This window comes from Eptatretus burgeri, chromosome 2, assembly GCF_056783735.1.
Source record: "Eptatretus burgeri isolate ZD-2024b chromosome 2, Ebu_testis_v1, whole genome shotgun sequence".
Taxonomy (NCBI): Eukaryota; Metazoa; Chordata; class Myxini; order Myxiniformes; family Myxinidae; genus Eptatretus; species Eptatretus burgeri.
This window is the reverse complement of record NC_140962.1, coordinates 40,213,388-40,230,029: the sequence shown is the minus strand read 5'-3', so window position 1 is coordinate 40,230,029 and position 16,642 is coordinate 40,213,388. Positions and strand designations below refer to the sequence as shown.

At 48.8% G+C, this 16,642-nt stretch overlaps 1 protein-coding gene across 4 annotated transcripts in view; it reads left to right on the top strand.

Moving 5' to 3' along the window:
• LOC147031873 (uncharacterized) overlaps positions 1 to 16,642 on the top strand; it is a 72,088-nt gene that overhangs the window by 39,005 nt on the left and 16,441 nt on the right. For all 4 annotated transcript variants that reach the window (XM_085868471.1, XM_085868444.1, XM_085868462.1 and 1 more), the window contains exon 7: positions 6,805 to 6,871. In XM_085868471.1, the coding sequence (XP_085724597.1) occupies positions 6,805 to 6,871 (67 nt within the window). The remainder of the gene's footprint in view (positions 1 to 6,804; positions 6,872 to 16,642) is intronic.

Here is a 16,642-nt window from a genome sequence, read left to right as displayed (position 1 = left end):
TTCCCTCTAAAAAACGGTGGGGAAATCTAACTACACATATACTTATCGTCATAACAGATCTCAGGACCCTTTATGGTGTTCTGCGAATTTCCACAGCCGTAACAATACTTTATAGACGTACTCACATTGTAATTGTACATAATTTATCGATGTACTCGCATTCAAATTGTGCATACTTTATAGACGCACTCACATTCAAATTGTACATATTTTATAGACGTACTCACATTCTAATGGGACATAATTTATCGACGTTCTCACATTCTAATTGTACATACTTTATCGGCGAATCACATTCCAGTTGTGCCACATACCTTATGGATGTACTCACATTTTAATTGAACGTATTTTATTTACGTTCTTACATTCTAATTGAACATACTTTTCGACGTACTCACATTCTAATTGTACATACTTTATAGACGTACTCACATTTTAATTGAACATATCTTACATACGTACTCACATTCTAATTGTACATACTGTATGGACGAACTCAAATTCTAATTGGATATACTTTATTGACATATTCATATTCTAATTGTACATACTTCATAGACATATTCACATTCTAATTGTACATACTTTATTGACGTAGTCTTATTCTAATTGTACATACTTTATAGACGGTCATATTCTAATTGTACATACATTATGGACGAACTCATATTCTAATTGTACCGACTTTCTAGACTTATTCACTTTCTAATTGTACATACTTTATAGACGGAGTCATATTCTGATTGAACATACTTTATGGACGAACTCACATTCTAATTTTACATTCATTTCAGATGTATTCACATCGTAATAATGCATCAGCTCGGGGGGTCCTCGTGTGCAAAAAATGTACCCTAAGTTACTCACTGGAATTTTGAAGTTGACCACTTCCCAAAACAGAAAAACTTGGTTCCCATTTCCATAACCCGGCAATAAGTGCGAAAATGGTGCCTCTTTTGGGGGTTCTGACGGAAATTATCGGGCCAATTATTATGGGTAGTGGAAATGAAAACGACTGTTACTTTGCAGTCTTACACCCAAGAAACACAAACTACCGCTCAAAATATCGGTCTTGAGACCTTCTTTCATATGATATGCAAATTAGGTTCATTGGTTCAAGAATCAGGTCAATAGAGGTCAAAAGGTCACGAAAAGTTGGGTCAAAGGGTTCGCCAAAGGAACACAATCAAATTGGTAAATGACACTTAAATATGGTACCTTGTATGAAATCAACGATTAATTTCCCCAGTTTAATTGCAGGTAGGTTACGAACACCTGTACAGGTGCCTCCATTACATAAAACAAAGAGTGATTGTACATGTGCTGTGCTATATGAGGCATGGTTCTTTGAAAGTTTCTCCAATTTGCTGTAAAATTCCTGTAAAAACATGAAAAGTCAGTGCAGAACAATGTCTTATGAACCATGAAGAAGTAAGTATCTTATAGTTTTCTATGCTGAATTGAAGTGCACTGAAGTTCTTTGAACATTGAAGTCAACAGGTCATTCAGCAAAGCAGCAACCAAGTTTGAGGAGGCCAACATTCAAGCCATATTAAATGTCATAGAGAAGAATGAGAATCCCTTCCTCACTCCCCCAAAAGAGAAAATGCTCCACAATATCTTAACCAAGTAAGTCATGTCCGAATATATCAGAGAACAGCTGCTGAATGTGGAGAGAATCATCAACGATACCTACGAGAAACTTCGTGGAGAAAGGTGCATCGAGAAGACCGTTCGACTGTCAGACACGATTCATCACACCAACCTTAAAACCTTTGCTGCAATCCACAAGAAATCATTCCCACATAAAGGAAAAGCAAAACTCAACAAGCGAGAAGATGCTTAGATGAAACGTACACTAGAGATTGCAAAGAAACGAGGACGGACTATGGAGGAACTCCTGCAGTACGATGTGTGTACAACGTCTCCTCTCTTTGATGACGGAGGCCGAATGACCAAGCCAATTAAAATTGAAATTGTCCATGAACTTGAAGCTCATCTCAGCGACCAGGACCCAAGATCACCGAGACCTGATGACTCAATGGGAACATGCTCTATCGTTGATGTGATGGCAAACATTTGCAAGATCCAAACAAAGAGTTCAAAAAATTTGGGTGACTTCTGTGATGCCTTTCTCGGCTATGTTGCCTCGACAGCAAAGGGTTCCTCGAGAATTGATTTTGTGTTTGATTCCGACATGGGAACTTCTTTGAAGGATTCTGAGCGGCAAAGGCGAGAGAAGAAGTCACCCATAGAACTGCATGATGTGTCCAGGGAAACCCCTCTCGCTCGAGAAATGGACAGGTTTTGGCCATCCAGTGTCAACAAAGCAAAATTTGAATCCGGAATTGGAGTGCTCCTACGTTGGAGATTATAGTCAGTCGTTTCTGTGGACCAGACAGCATCGTCGTTTCGTGTTGGTCCATGACGTTGACACCTGTAGAGGTTCCACAATTAAAGTGCAATGTAGAAGAGGCTGACATGAGGATTATACCACATGCAATGCATGCTGTTAAACAAGGTAAAAATCGTATCATAGTCATATCGTCAGACACGGATGTGTTCATTTTGCTGATGTTCTACTGGAGCGAGCTGAATGCGAACGGCCTCGAAGAACTCTGAGTGAAGGCTGGGGTTGATGACTCGACAAGATACATTCCGATACATATCCTTTCAAAGAGGATCGGACGAAGTTTGTGCCAGGTTTTGCCCGTTGTCCACACACTAACTGGGTGTGACTACACAAGTAAAGTTGGAACCAAGCATGCTGCTCCAAGAGCCAATCCAGAGATGTACTTAAAGGACTTTGTGGTGGCGACAGGTAACCTGGATACAGTAATTGATAAAGTCGAAGCCTATCTGACACAGGTCCTTAAGAAAGGAACAACGATGAAAACCATGAACCAGCTCCGAAGCCACAGGTATCATCATGCCAAGCGATCATGTTTGGATGACCTGCCACCCACAAGTCATGCCATTCGGTTGCACATTTTGAGAGCCTACTTTGCTACAAAAGAGATGGTGTCCCTCCTCTCATCATGCGAACCCTCTGACCCAAGACAATTTGGTTTCCAATTTATCGATGATCTTCTGGTCCCAAGCAGGGGGGAACAATCCAATTCCTGAAGACATTGCAATCCACTGCACATGTCAAAAGTGTGGAACTCGGAGATGTCCTTGCCGCGGTTCTAACAATCCCTGTTGTACATTTTGCACTTGTCAAAGTGACTCGGAAAAGTCAGGATGTCAAAATGTATTTGGTGTCGTCAGAAAGTGAGTGACTGACTCATAAGTTTATATGCATTTCCAAACCAGAATCACATTCCACCGGTTGGTATGTGTTTACTTACTATGTTGGAGTGGCAGTTTTCGTTTATTGTTTAGGCCTTATGGTGGTCATTAAGTACATTCCATTCATATCTGTATTTCTTGTAACTATTCCAAATAAAATGACCCCAATAGAGGACAAAAATATGGATCTGGCATGTGCTGTTGTGCATTTTCCACAGAAATTTTCACTTGACCCCAATTTCCGTGACCTTTTGACCTCGTGTGACCTCATTATTGGCCCAATCTCCATCAAGGTAATATTGTTGCGGGGCCGGGACGTCGGCCGCGAGCACGACTACCAGACGGAGTAGTTGTCGGCTCGACCGATCGCCCGGAATTCAGATCATCCCCCGGATAAGTCCAGGGTCGACGGGTCCTTTGTTTTGGACCGTGAAGCGTCAATATTTCCACCACGTGGTACAGCATTATTCGCCAAATCTCAAAATATCTGGAGACCACGTGGCAATCTACCGAGTCTTCACACCCTCGACGGAACTCGTACGAAAACGAGCCGCTGAGTGCGCTCGTTCCGTGTGCGATTCCGAGCAGTTGAATCGCCAAGAACCGTTGGGCCAAATGTCCCCTTACGGCGGCACAACGGCTTTGCTAATTTTCCCCAGCACGCGACACTCTCAATTAATGCAGGAATGGACACGAACGAGCTGAAAACATTCAACAATCGAGGTTTATTTATGCAGTAATGAGGGGACGAGGGAACATGTAAGGCAGAGCGAAACCGAATAACAGAAATGAAAATACAAATATAAAAAGCAAAAGCACTTCACAGTTTTACAACTTAGAGGACGGACCCACGGACACACACACACACACACACACACACACACACACACACACACACACACACACACACACACACACACACACACACACGAAATGGCGGCTGACGCCTTTTTTTCGGCCTTCAGCTCGGAGGATAGTGGAGCTGAGGCCAGGGTTTGTTTTGGACCTGTCCTCCTCATGCGGCCTTCAAGCGGCTCGATCCGTGGAGGATGAGGACGAGGACCAAGGCGAGAGGAGGCCAGCATGACGAGCCCAGCAAAACGACCACCCCAATGGCGACCACCACGCCAAGAAGAAGTCCCCCCTCCAAGACCAGCCACGATGAGATGTGTTGTCCCACGAGATGTGATGTACCTCCTCAAGATGAGCGCCCGCGTACTTGTTCACCCTGTTTTCGGGGGGGGGGACGTCTCCGCCCTCCCCGTTCTCGATCTCAGGTCGTTAGGTCCCCGATTGGCCGAGGAGCCCACCCCTCTCATTCTGGGCGGAGTCCCGATCTAAGGTGGTGAAGTCCTTGATTGGCCAAGGAGGCCCACCCCTCTTATTCTGGGCATAGTCCCGATCTGAGGCGGTGAAGTCCTTGATTGGCCAAGGAGGCCCACCCCTCTTATTCTGGGCGGAGTCGCGATCTGAGGCGGTGAAGTCCTTGATTGGCCACTCCTCTTATTCTGGGCGGAGTCCTGAACTGAGGCGGTGAAGTCCTTGATTGGCCAAGGCGGCCCACCCCTCTTATTCTGGGCGGAGTCCTGAGTGAATTCCCGCCCACGTTCGTCGTCGGTGGTGTGGGGATAATGGCGATGGGCAGAGTGAGGGGAACGTGGAAAAATAAAAGAAAACCTGTATCGTAACTCACAGCGCATTTACATTGATTTACCCATTAGACAAGGGAATGGAAGCTATCTATAAAACACATACTTATCGAAATAACTAAGCGATAGGAACCTGAATGTCTGTGTGCTCATGGCTTCCAGATTCGCAACAACATCACATGGAAGAGTCTTCTAAGGCAAACAGTTTAAGGGTTAATTTGTCTATCTCGGGTGAACGGGCGTGACATAATAACCATTTAAGTTTCCCAACAGGAAATCGTTTAAGCGGTGGCCAGAAAGTGATCAGATTGGAAGTCGACCGCTTTCCATTCTGTGCTGTTTTCATTTTATTTGCAACAAATTCCACTTTATTCATATGATTGTGTTCCTTGGCACCTATGGTGATGGGATAGACCCTCAGAGAGGGTAAAGTATGGATGTGGCATGTTCTGTGGGGCATGTTTCAGAGATAGGTCAGATTTTCACTTGACCCAAATTTTCGTGACCTTTTGACCTGCAAAGTAACAGTCTTTTTCATTTCCACTACCCCTAATAATTGGCCCGACAATTTCCGTCGGAACCCCCAAAAGAGGCACCATTTTCGCACTTATTGCCGGGTTATGGAAATGGTAACCAAGTTTTTCTGTTAAGGGAAGTGGTCAACTTCAAAATTCCAGTGAGTTACTTTGGGTACATTTTTTGCACACGAGGACCCCCCTGAGCTGATGCATTATAATGGTACATACTCTCTGGACGTACAGTACTCACATTTTAATTGTACATACTTTATCGACGTACTGACATTCTGATTTTGCAGTGCGTCGTTTGTCGACATACTCACATTCTCATTGTTCAGTACATACTTTACCGACATCCTCATTTTATAGACGTACTCGCATTCTAATTCCACACACTTTTTGGACATATTCACATTGTAATTGTGCTGTACATACTTTGTAGACATGCTCACATTCTATTTTGTTCAGTGCACACTTTATGGAGGGACTCGGTTGACAAAAGTGAAGCATACTCCTGGCTCCCACAAGGTGGTGTTTTCGGCCTTCGTTGACACGTTCTGTGTTGACAAACAAACAAACAAACAAACAAATAGACCAACGGACCCAAATGCCGTATTCTCTCCTTTGGCGAGGGTAAATGATGATAATTTAAGGAGTGTTTCTCTCTGTAGTCCCTCAAAGTTCCTGTTGGGTTTCCAACCACCTGGCAGGACAGCTTTTATTTGCCGAGTCTTTTAAAAGGTAAATCTTGGTCTTTTAAGCTCTAAATTTGAGCTCATCAAGCAGTAAATTTGAAATGTAGGTTTTGCTTCGTTAGTCATCCTTTGGGGGTTAATGCGATGGGATGGGAAGGAATCTCCTCCTTAAATATAGTCAGGCCGAGTATCAACCAATCATCACTGCACGCCTCATGTTTCTTTGCATTCGACCAACACGTCTGCTTCACTTGATTCATCGAAGATTTATTGGAAGAAAAGTGCCAATCGAAAGACTGCATTGGGGAATGAAAAAGTACCAAAATTAAACATTTTCAGTGGGTTCCCAAAAGGGTTCAGTTTAAACTGGAATTGCAGACATACCAAGAAGCAGTGGTGATGGAGGGTTCCATGAATATTGGCAGGATTGCACAGGCTTGATGGCCCGAATGGCTTCTCCTACATTTAAGTTCCTTGTGTGAAAGTCAGTCTCCAGAGGAGTAGCTGCTTTATCATGTTGGTTTCGATATTGTCATGCCTTGGTCGGAATGGTTTGCAACACAATACACCCCAAAAAGCAAAAACCACAACAAAACAGATCCCAAAATGGTCTTGTGTAACGTTTTGTGTCATCTTATCCACTAACCTCAGAAACTGCTTTGGGAGAACCACAAAATGAGTAGAAAAAAAAGTGAGGAAGCAGCAACAACAGCAACAAGTAAGTACAGTGTCTCTTTTTTTTTGCTGGTTGACATTTATATTCCTGTGTTTCCGTATCTTTATATTATTATTTATACTTCTGTGTTTGTATCCGTGTGTTTTCGGTTGCATTTTCGTTCTGCATCTTTACATTTGCATGTTTTTATGTGTGCACACATGGACGACCTCCATTACGGAGGGCATGCAAAAGGTTCCAGAATGTGACACTTTAAATGCAGTGACAAATAATTAATCAATAATATCCAGCATTGGTGTCATTTGTCATTTAAAATATTGTGTGTGTGTGTGTGTGTGTGTGTGTGTGTGTGTGTGTGTGTGTGTGTGTGTGTGTGTGTGTGTGTGTGTGTGTGTGTGTGTGTGTGTGTGTGTGTGTGTGTGTGTGTATATCTGCACACAAAAACCAGAGGTATGGATTGAGCTGGTAGTTCATCAAGGATATCTCTGATTGAAAGTCGCCCCAGTCCACAAAGAATCAGGGTGAAAGTGCAGAGAAGAGAGTTGGTACCTGGTACTTCCATTTCAAAAATTTGCGAGGTAACCCTCCTCAACTTTTGGTGGATAACGTACCAATAGCTGTCATCTTCTGTGACCTCCCCATACCCGATGGCCCCCTTACCATGGAGGAGTACGAGAAGGCTAAAGCATCCATAAAGTGCAGCAAGAGCAGTGGTGAGGATGGGGTGGCACCAGAAGTGTTGAAGTATGTCCCTTTGGAGGAAATAATCTCAGTGTTCATCAGCCATACGTACGAGGAAGGGGAGTTGCCGGAGCATTGGTCTATTCTGAACATTGTCCTGGTTCCGAAATAATCGAGATCTCTCCAAGACCGACAACGACTGTGGGATTTGCTTGAGCTCGGTGGTGGCAAAGACATATAATCAAATGATTCTGAGCCATATCAGACTCGACTTCGATCTCCTGTTAAGGGACTCTCAGAATGGCTTCAGTCTGGAACGCTCTACTGTCGGGAAGATTCTGGCACTTGGAAGACTACTCGAGGGAGTGAGAGATCGGAGCCCTTACAGCAGTGATCACTTTTATCGACTTCAAGAAGGTTTTCAATAGTGTTCATCAAGTGAAGCTTTTTGAGGTCGTCCGTGCCTACGGCGTCCCTGAGAAAGTGGTTAAACAATCAGTGCCACCTACTCCAATACTCGTGCTCAGGTCTACTTGCCTGATGGAGAAACAGAGTACTTTGAGATTCTGGCTGGGATACGACAAGGACATACGTTGGCACCCTTTATGTTTATTGTGGTCCTTGACCACGCACTGAGGCTTGCCGTCAGTGGCAGGGAAGAGGATCATGGGTTTGCACTCGTGCCCCGTCGGAGCCGCCATGTACGACCCATAATGATCACAGATCTTGACTTCGCCGACGACATTGCTCTGATATCAGACACAGCGAAGAAGGCGATGGATCTACTGCTGGCTGTGGAGGGCGAATGCAAGAATATTGGTCTTCAGCTTCATGCCAAAAAGACGAAGGTGATTGCATATAATATTGATGACACCACCATTGCTGCCTTCGATGGTACGGTGCTTGAAGTTAAGAAAGACTTCAAGTATCTTGGTTCCTGGATTGCCTCAACTGAACAGGACATCAAGATTCGACGAGCCCTGGCATGGAATGCCTTGTACGGTATGAGGAAAGTATGGAAGTAGGGGATGAGAGATGACCTGAAAAGGTGGGTTTTTGTCGCAACAGTCGAGTCTGTGCAGCTGTATGGGGTGGAGACATGGACGCTTCCGGTGCAACAAGAGAAGGCATTAGATAGGGTATACCCTGGCGCACATGCACAGGATAGCCCTTAACGTGTCTTGTGGAGATCATGTACGGAACGTCAACTTATATGCTGGCCTACTAAGAGTATCCGTTAAAGTTCATGAGAGGAGGATGAGACTCGTCTGAACCCTGAACTGTCTGCTAATCCCCTCATAATTTGGGAGCCCACATAGGGCACTGCAAGAAGAGGTAGAATTCTGGCCACCTACATTAGTGCACTGCGGAGCGACACAGGCCTTGACAGCATTAACGAACTGAGGACTGCCATGCTGGATAGGTTGGTCTGGAGGTGCTATATTCATGGAACCCGAGATGGCATCGGCTAAGGCCAATATACACCGTCGTAGTTGTTGTGGCAGTATATATAATGTGTGTACGTATATATAATGTGTGTACGTATATATAATGTGCGTACGTATATATATATATATATATATATATATATATATATATATATATATATATATATATATATATATATATATATATATATATATAAACATACGTATATGTTGAATGCATTTATATGTATATATATATTATATATATATATATATATATATATATATATATATATATATATATATATATATATATATATATACATATTGTTGCGGATTCGCGCCCGCCGGCGTGCGAACGGCCACCTAACTCGAATCGCGGCACGTCGCCCACCGGACGGACAATCCCGTCGTGACCCTCTCGGACTAACGCCGGGAACTAGTCACGGGTGGGCCTTTCGGCCTCACCACGATCGTGCCAATCGGCCCCCCGCGTGGGATAGGGTTGTTCGCCAAATTCGACCTATCTAAGTACCCACACGGAGGGTAGACCGGGCGATCGCACCTCGCCGCAGGTCGACTTCGGACACGGGCCACTTTAAGCGACCCGTTCCGTACTATCGGGATAACCGAGCGGTGTTATCGTCAACCTCGACGGTTCCGATTAATTATCGGGCGTATTTAGCCCATGACCAACCCTTTACGTGAAGTAAGATGGAGATTCAATTAGAGAAAAGACGAAGCCAAACGGGAGAAACAGTTCAACATAAAGCACACATATACAATTACCACAATTATGCACCAAAAGCAAATGTAAAAGTAACACAACAATTCTGCACAAAAAGCAAATGCAACAAAAGAGACGCAATGCAGATCTACTACCGACTACGTGAGCACACGGCAACACTTACACAGTTTTACTTCACAGACGGCGCCGACAACACATATACTCCAAAGCAAAAGAAAAAGGGGCCACCCTCTACGACAAGGGGGCAGACGGGCCTGGGGCCGAGACTGCGTCGAGCCTACCCGTCTGGTGATGAGCCGCAAAATGGCGGCGGCCCCCCGACTCCGTGGGCCTCGCTGGCACTGCCTGGAATGGGGTGGGAACGGGGCCCCCTTCTCACACTATCTCAGCGCGGGGGGAAACGGGGGGGGTTGTTGATGCTCGGGGGAAGGAGGATATCTGGCTGGCTTGGGTCCCACGACGAGCGACGCCACTGCGACCTCGACCGCGTTACCGGCCTCCCCTCTCCGCAGCTCCCCGACTCTGACACGAGCGCCGACCTCCACAAAGCTTCTTGGCTTCTCCAGCCTCTCCGGACCCCGACAGACACTCTCTCGACTGATTTCGCTGCCGCCACAACTCTCCAACTCTTTCCTCTTCTCAACTCTCTTCACTCTCTCAAATTCGCCCCGCGCTCGGCGCTTTATAGTCCGACAGGAGAAATCATATGCAGATTTTTGGATCAGGAACGGCTCGGGGGCGGAGCCACGCTCCCCCATTGGACGGAGGAAAAGTGGGCGTGAATCATTCTTGATCCGCGAATCTGCATATAGCGATTATACTCCGACGCGCCTGGAGGCGGGGCCAAATCGCCCCACGCTCGCTGATAGGACGGAACAAGTGGGCGTGAATCATTCTTGATCCGATTTCTCGGAAAGGCTGGTGTTTTTGCACCCGCTGCTCGGTGCGTGCCCTGTACGAGTTCAGTATCAGTGCCCACAAGCGGCGCGGGAATGGCGGTGATGCGATGGTTGCGAGGGTGAGTTGTGACGGTAAAGGTCATGGCTGTTGGCATTGCTGTTGTTGTGAAGCGGCGTTGCGGTTGGTGGTTGGTGTGTGAAAGCGGTTGTGGAGAAGGTGGATGTTGTGAAGGTGGTTCTGGAGAAGGTGGCTGTGGTTGTCGAGATGCGGTTGGTGGTGGTTGTGGTGGTAGTAATGGCGGTTGGTCCAAAATAAAGATAGTAAAAGAAAAACGGCTATCTAAAAGGGTCGCAGCCCGAATGAATGACATTTATTCCCTCTAAACAACGGGTTTGGGCTAACTACACATATACTTACAGAGATATCTCACCTACGGGACCTGAATGGTGGTTTGCGAATTTCGTCAACCACAACACTACCCCCTCCCCTTTTTACAGACTCGTCCCGAGTCGTCAAATGCCATCATGTGTAGTTCTCCCCTAGTACATTTTACCTACGGATCCCTGAGTGCGACATTCATGGTATTCGTGTCCCCAAAATAAATAACCTGAGGGCTGCGTAACTAACTAAACAAACTCACTCACACAGACGACTTAAATAAAATTGCCGGCGCTAGGACAGACATGCCGGGGGCGCACTCATATTTACAGTACATCTTAACCTTAACCAACAAATTTTACACTAAACCATGGCCCAAGATCAATGAACTCTGCAAAAAGAAAGCAGTGAGCAGGGAGCCAGGCTGCTCGCATGCAGTCTCTGGCTCAAACAATGCAGGTGACAGGGAACGTGGCCGGCTGCTCACACGCAGTCCAAGGCCTTCCCTTTTGAACTGAACGCAGTGAACCACAACGGTGCATGGGCTGCACAAATGCAGTCTCCGTGCCAGCTCAAGTGGCACACGCAATGAACACAACGAATGGATGGATGAATGGATGGACGCAAACATGGTGCACGGGCCGCCACTGCAGGCCCGTGTTGTAGCTGCCAACAGGGCAGTTCTCGCAGCTTGCAAACTGTTGCTTTCTGATCCTGGCGCACATGGCAATGAATAGGGGGGGCAAAGCAAAAATTGAACGGGGCTGGTGAACAGGGGCAGTGGGCATGGCATGGCAAAGGTGATCAGGCAAACACAGCCTTCAGAACAAGGCCGCTGCAGGCAAACACAGCCGGCAGATGAACTGGCCGGCACAGGCCTTGCAGAAAACAGCTGCAGACGATCCGGCCGGTACAGGCCTTGCAGCACAGCAGCTGCAGCCGATCCAGCCGGCACAGGCCTTGCAGCAAAACAACAGCTGCCGATGAAGCTGGCCAGCCTTCGCCGTTCAGTGGAGGATGGTGGAGGGAGTGCGGTGGTGCTGGCCACTCGGAAGGCGGGCTCCCTCCCAACCTATCGCCTTTGCCTGTCACTGTCTATACCCACTCCCTTAATTTGTCAAACCCCAATTTAGCCCCAACTTATTTTTATTTTTTATATTTACTTCCCCACTATAAATCGTCCCCTAACCCCCTTTACTGTCCTTGTTCGGCTAACCTATCCTGTCACCTCGCCTACTCCCAACCCCTACGTTCCCTTCCCGGAGGGGAATAAGGGAGAGCTAGCGTCCTGTGTCGAGGCCCAACGAAGCCTCAGGATGGCCTCCCCAGACTTCAGCGATCTAAACCAAAGTGGGTCCAGCGGCCCACAACGAGAGCGAGGGGATGGATGGTGCGGAGAGGTACACTTCCTAATCTACCCTAACCATTAACTGTTAAACTACCCCGGGGCTTTCAACAAGCGCCTCTCGCTTAAACTATTAGTTCTAACAACCCAGATTCCCGTCGCCTGTGTTGGTGTCCTCACAATTTCGGGCCTCGCCCCCCAATTTTCTCTCCGTGCCCTCACACGGTCTCATGTCTGGGACGCGTGGCTCCCCTTGGCAGGCACGACCCTCTGCCGAATCTCCAGCTATGGCACCCCCGGGCACTACACTGCCTCCGAGCCTACCAGCTCCCTAAACACCGGGGAGTGCCCCCCATGGCACCTCCCCTGAAACGCACACGTGGCAGGCTGGCTTCCCGGGCCCCTTTCCGAGGGTCACCCTGTGCCCACAACACTGCCCACGCGGCTAACGGCGCCCCGGGCCCCCGCACCAAGCGGGCGCACCCGTGCCCACTATACTATCCCGGCCCCCCATGGGCCCTTGGCCTACTACGGCCGACTAGCCTGGTGCCCTGGGTACCCACTCAGCGATACTCACCTTTCGCAGCCACGCTCCCAGCCCGTCAACAGGGCTCCTGCACCCCTCCAAATGGGTATCGAGCCTACTTTCCCACCAACAACAAAACGACTTCCATTTTTCAATTTGACTAACCCAGCTAACTCACTCTACACTGACCCCGGGGTCCCTTGGGCGGGAGTCACTCCTCCCCCCAATCACTCACCGCACCATGCATTCCCCATTCGCTCCATTCACACAGACCCGCTGGCCTCACTCACTTACCAAGCACATGCTTCCACTTCACTCACCAACTCTTCAACACACACACCACTGAACTCTGCCATCCTTCTAACTACCTCCCCGAACTAACTCGTGCTCCCACGTCGTCCCTTACACTATAGCACGTTCCTTTTAACACTACGTAGCTAAACTACGTCCCCTCTACACACTCACTGTCAGTCACTGTCTCCAAATAATCCCATTAATCAATTTCCCAACCTAAATCTCACTACAATCCCTCTAACTAATCCATTCCACGGGCCCCATGAGGACTTACCCCTGCCCCATGGAGCCGGTCTAGCTATGCTAACCCTTCCCCCTAACTAGTTTCCATCCTGTGCCCTGGTAAGGGGATCTTCCACCCCTTGCCCGGGAATCCTGTGCACCCGAAAGTGAGGCTTGCTTTTTTTTTTCTTTTTTTTTTTTTTCCACATGCACAGCACCAGCGCGGCAACTCACAGCTCGCGCACTTTGCACCTGCCCGTGACGTCATGCAGCTGCACGTGTACCTCGTCCCTCCTTGGACGGTACCATCCGGCAGGGATACCCCTCCTGCCGGATTCCAACCCCGCGTGCAGCCATGACGTCAACGTGCGCATAAAAAAAACACAAGCCCCACGTCTCGAGGGGTTCCCCACGCGAACACATGTGCTCTGCCCGTTGGAGCGTAACACACACGCCCGCGTGGAGAACCCGTCCGGTCCAAATCCATAATCCTGCCTAAACTTTGTCCGTCCGCGGGATCGGCAAATCCACCGTGTGCGTTTCCGGACCGGGACTTCACTCCCGCAAACGAGCACGTGGGGGCCTCGTGCGTTGCACAGCACGGACCTCGCGCTCGCTGCTGGGTGAACCCGGCACGGTCCCCGAAACAGCTACAGCCGCTACCCGGCTTTTGTCTCTCAATTGTCGTCGTCTCCATTCAACACACGCACTCTCGCGTGTTACGACGCTAACACACCTCACCATTAAAGTCACACCGGGAGACGCGGCTGCATGTTCACACATGCCGACCGACATCTCCCTTACACACAGCGACCTTGCACACGCTGTCTCTCTCACACTCGGCAGCTCACTCACGCATGCCATTTCCCTCACACTACCCATACCACTCACACGTGGTGCTCCATTCATACTGGCCGTTTCACTCACGCATGCCGCCTCCCTCGCACACGTGGCTCCACTCACTCGCGGCCTTTCACTCACTCGTGCCATTTCCCTCACACAAACCATACCACTCACACACGCAGGGGCACTCATCCGCGGTGCCTCACTCATACACCGTGCCTCACTCACACACGCAGGGGCACTCATCCGCGGTGCCTCACTCATTCACCGTGCCTCACTCACACACGGCGTGCTGGGAAGCACGATCTTCTGCACACTTACCACCACACCACTCACACACGGGGTCGCTTCCACACACGGGGTCTTTGTCACCCACCCGGTCGCTCTCACACACGCCCTTGCACCCGCGCTATGCGTGCGTTGCAGCACGCATTTCGCCACACTCGTGAACACACACCTCGACACCACACACACCGGGACAACCACACTGGGGATTCGTGTCCCCACAAGGGTCTCCGGGGCCTCTATACCCCCAAGCTCTCCGTGCACCTGTCCACAGCACTCCTCCCCTCGACCTCGCAAAGCACGACCGAACCCACCTGGTCGTGACTCGCCTCAAGGGGGCATACTCCCTCCCCTCGTTCCTGGAGGAGGCCATCCAAGTGCTCGCACTGGGTCTCTACCCAGTCCGCGAGCTCACCCCCATTATCCTCCACTACCTCCGTGTGTGTGTGTGTGCGTCACTTACCCCGTCTTCATCGTGTAGTCTTCCCTCTATCGTTCCCATCTCCCATGTCTCTGCCAACTCAGTCACCTCTTCCCTTGTTATCTCCCTTGTCTCAACTATTATTTCCGTCTCTTCCCTTGTTATCTCCCTCTTGCACGTCTCCGTCACCCCAATTAGTTTTTCCCTCTCGGTCACCGTCACTTTTTCCGTCACGACCCTCGTCCAACACGTCTCCCAAATTACTTTGTCACCCGCCTCCACCGCGGGCCTGACAGCCGTTGCACTCCCTCCCACACGTGGAGTCGCCATTTTAAACTCCCTGGTAACGCCTTCATGCCCGCCTGCAGGCTTCGGCCCATGTTCTGCGTCTCACCCCGCAGCTCTTTCATTTCTTCCTTCATTTTGAGTGCGTTTGTTTCCATATTTTCGTTCATGCCTTTTATTTCGTTTGTGTTTGTATCCATTTTTGTTTTCACTTCGTTCATTTTCTTGTTCATGCCTTTTATTTCGTTTGTGTTTGTATCCATTTTCGTTTTCATTTCGTGCATGTCCCCACTGATTCCTGCCAGCATGGCGCATAGCTGGGCCATGTCGGGTGCACTCAGCTGAGCCGATTCGGCAAGGATCGGGGGGTTTTGGTGGAGAGGGGGAGGGGAGGTGTCATACACCGCGGCCGCCGCCGCACCTATTTCGGGCTCTGGGTTCAGTTGGGGGAGTTCGTGTTCTTGCACAACCAACATTTCCTGCACGGGGTTTTCATCCTGGACCATGGATTCTACACATTCTAAATCCATTTCTAATACCCCCGGCTCCCGCTCGCCTTGAGACGCCATCTTATTTCTCGCAAAGGGTTAATTTAAATTGCTCGTAATTTGGAGGGAATCGGGGGTCGCTCCTCTCACCCCTGGACCGATTCCCGTGAATTTAGCTGGAGACAGGAGAGCCCGTTTTCCCGCTCTCCGACACCAGTGCCGCGAGGAAGGGGATGGGTTTGTGTCCCACTCCTGACACCAGTGTTGCGGATTCGCGCCCGCCGGCGTGCAAATGGCCACGTAACTCGAATCGCGGCACGTCGCCCACAGGACGGACAATCCCGTCGTGACCCTCTCGGACTAACGCCGGGAACTAGTCACGGGTGGGCCTTTCGGCTTCACCACGATCGTGCCAATCGGCCCCCCGCGTGGGATAGGGTTGTTCGTCAAATTCGACCTACCTAAGTACCCACACGGAGGGTAGACCGGGCGATCGCACCTCGCCGCAGGTCGACTTCGGACACGGGCCACTTTAAGCGACCCGTTCTGTACTATCGGGATAACCGAGCGGTGTTATCGTCAACCTCGACGGTTCCGATTAATTATCGGGCATATTTAGCCCACGACCAACCCTTTACGTGAAGTAAGATGGAGATTCAATTAGAGAAAAGACGAAGCCAAACGGGAGAAACAGTTCAACATAAAGCACATTTATTCCGCGGCAAACGGAAAGCACACATATACAATTACCACAATTATGCACCAAAAGCAAATGTAAAAGTAACACAACAATTCTGCACAAAAAGCAAATGCAACAAAAGAGACACAATGCAGATCTACTACCGACTACGCGAGCACACGGCAACACTTACACAGTTTTACTTCATAGACGGCGCCGACAACACATATACTCCAAAGCAAAAGAAAAAGGGGCCACCCTCTCCGAGAAGGGGGCAGACGGGCCTGGGGC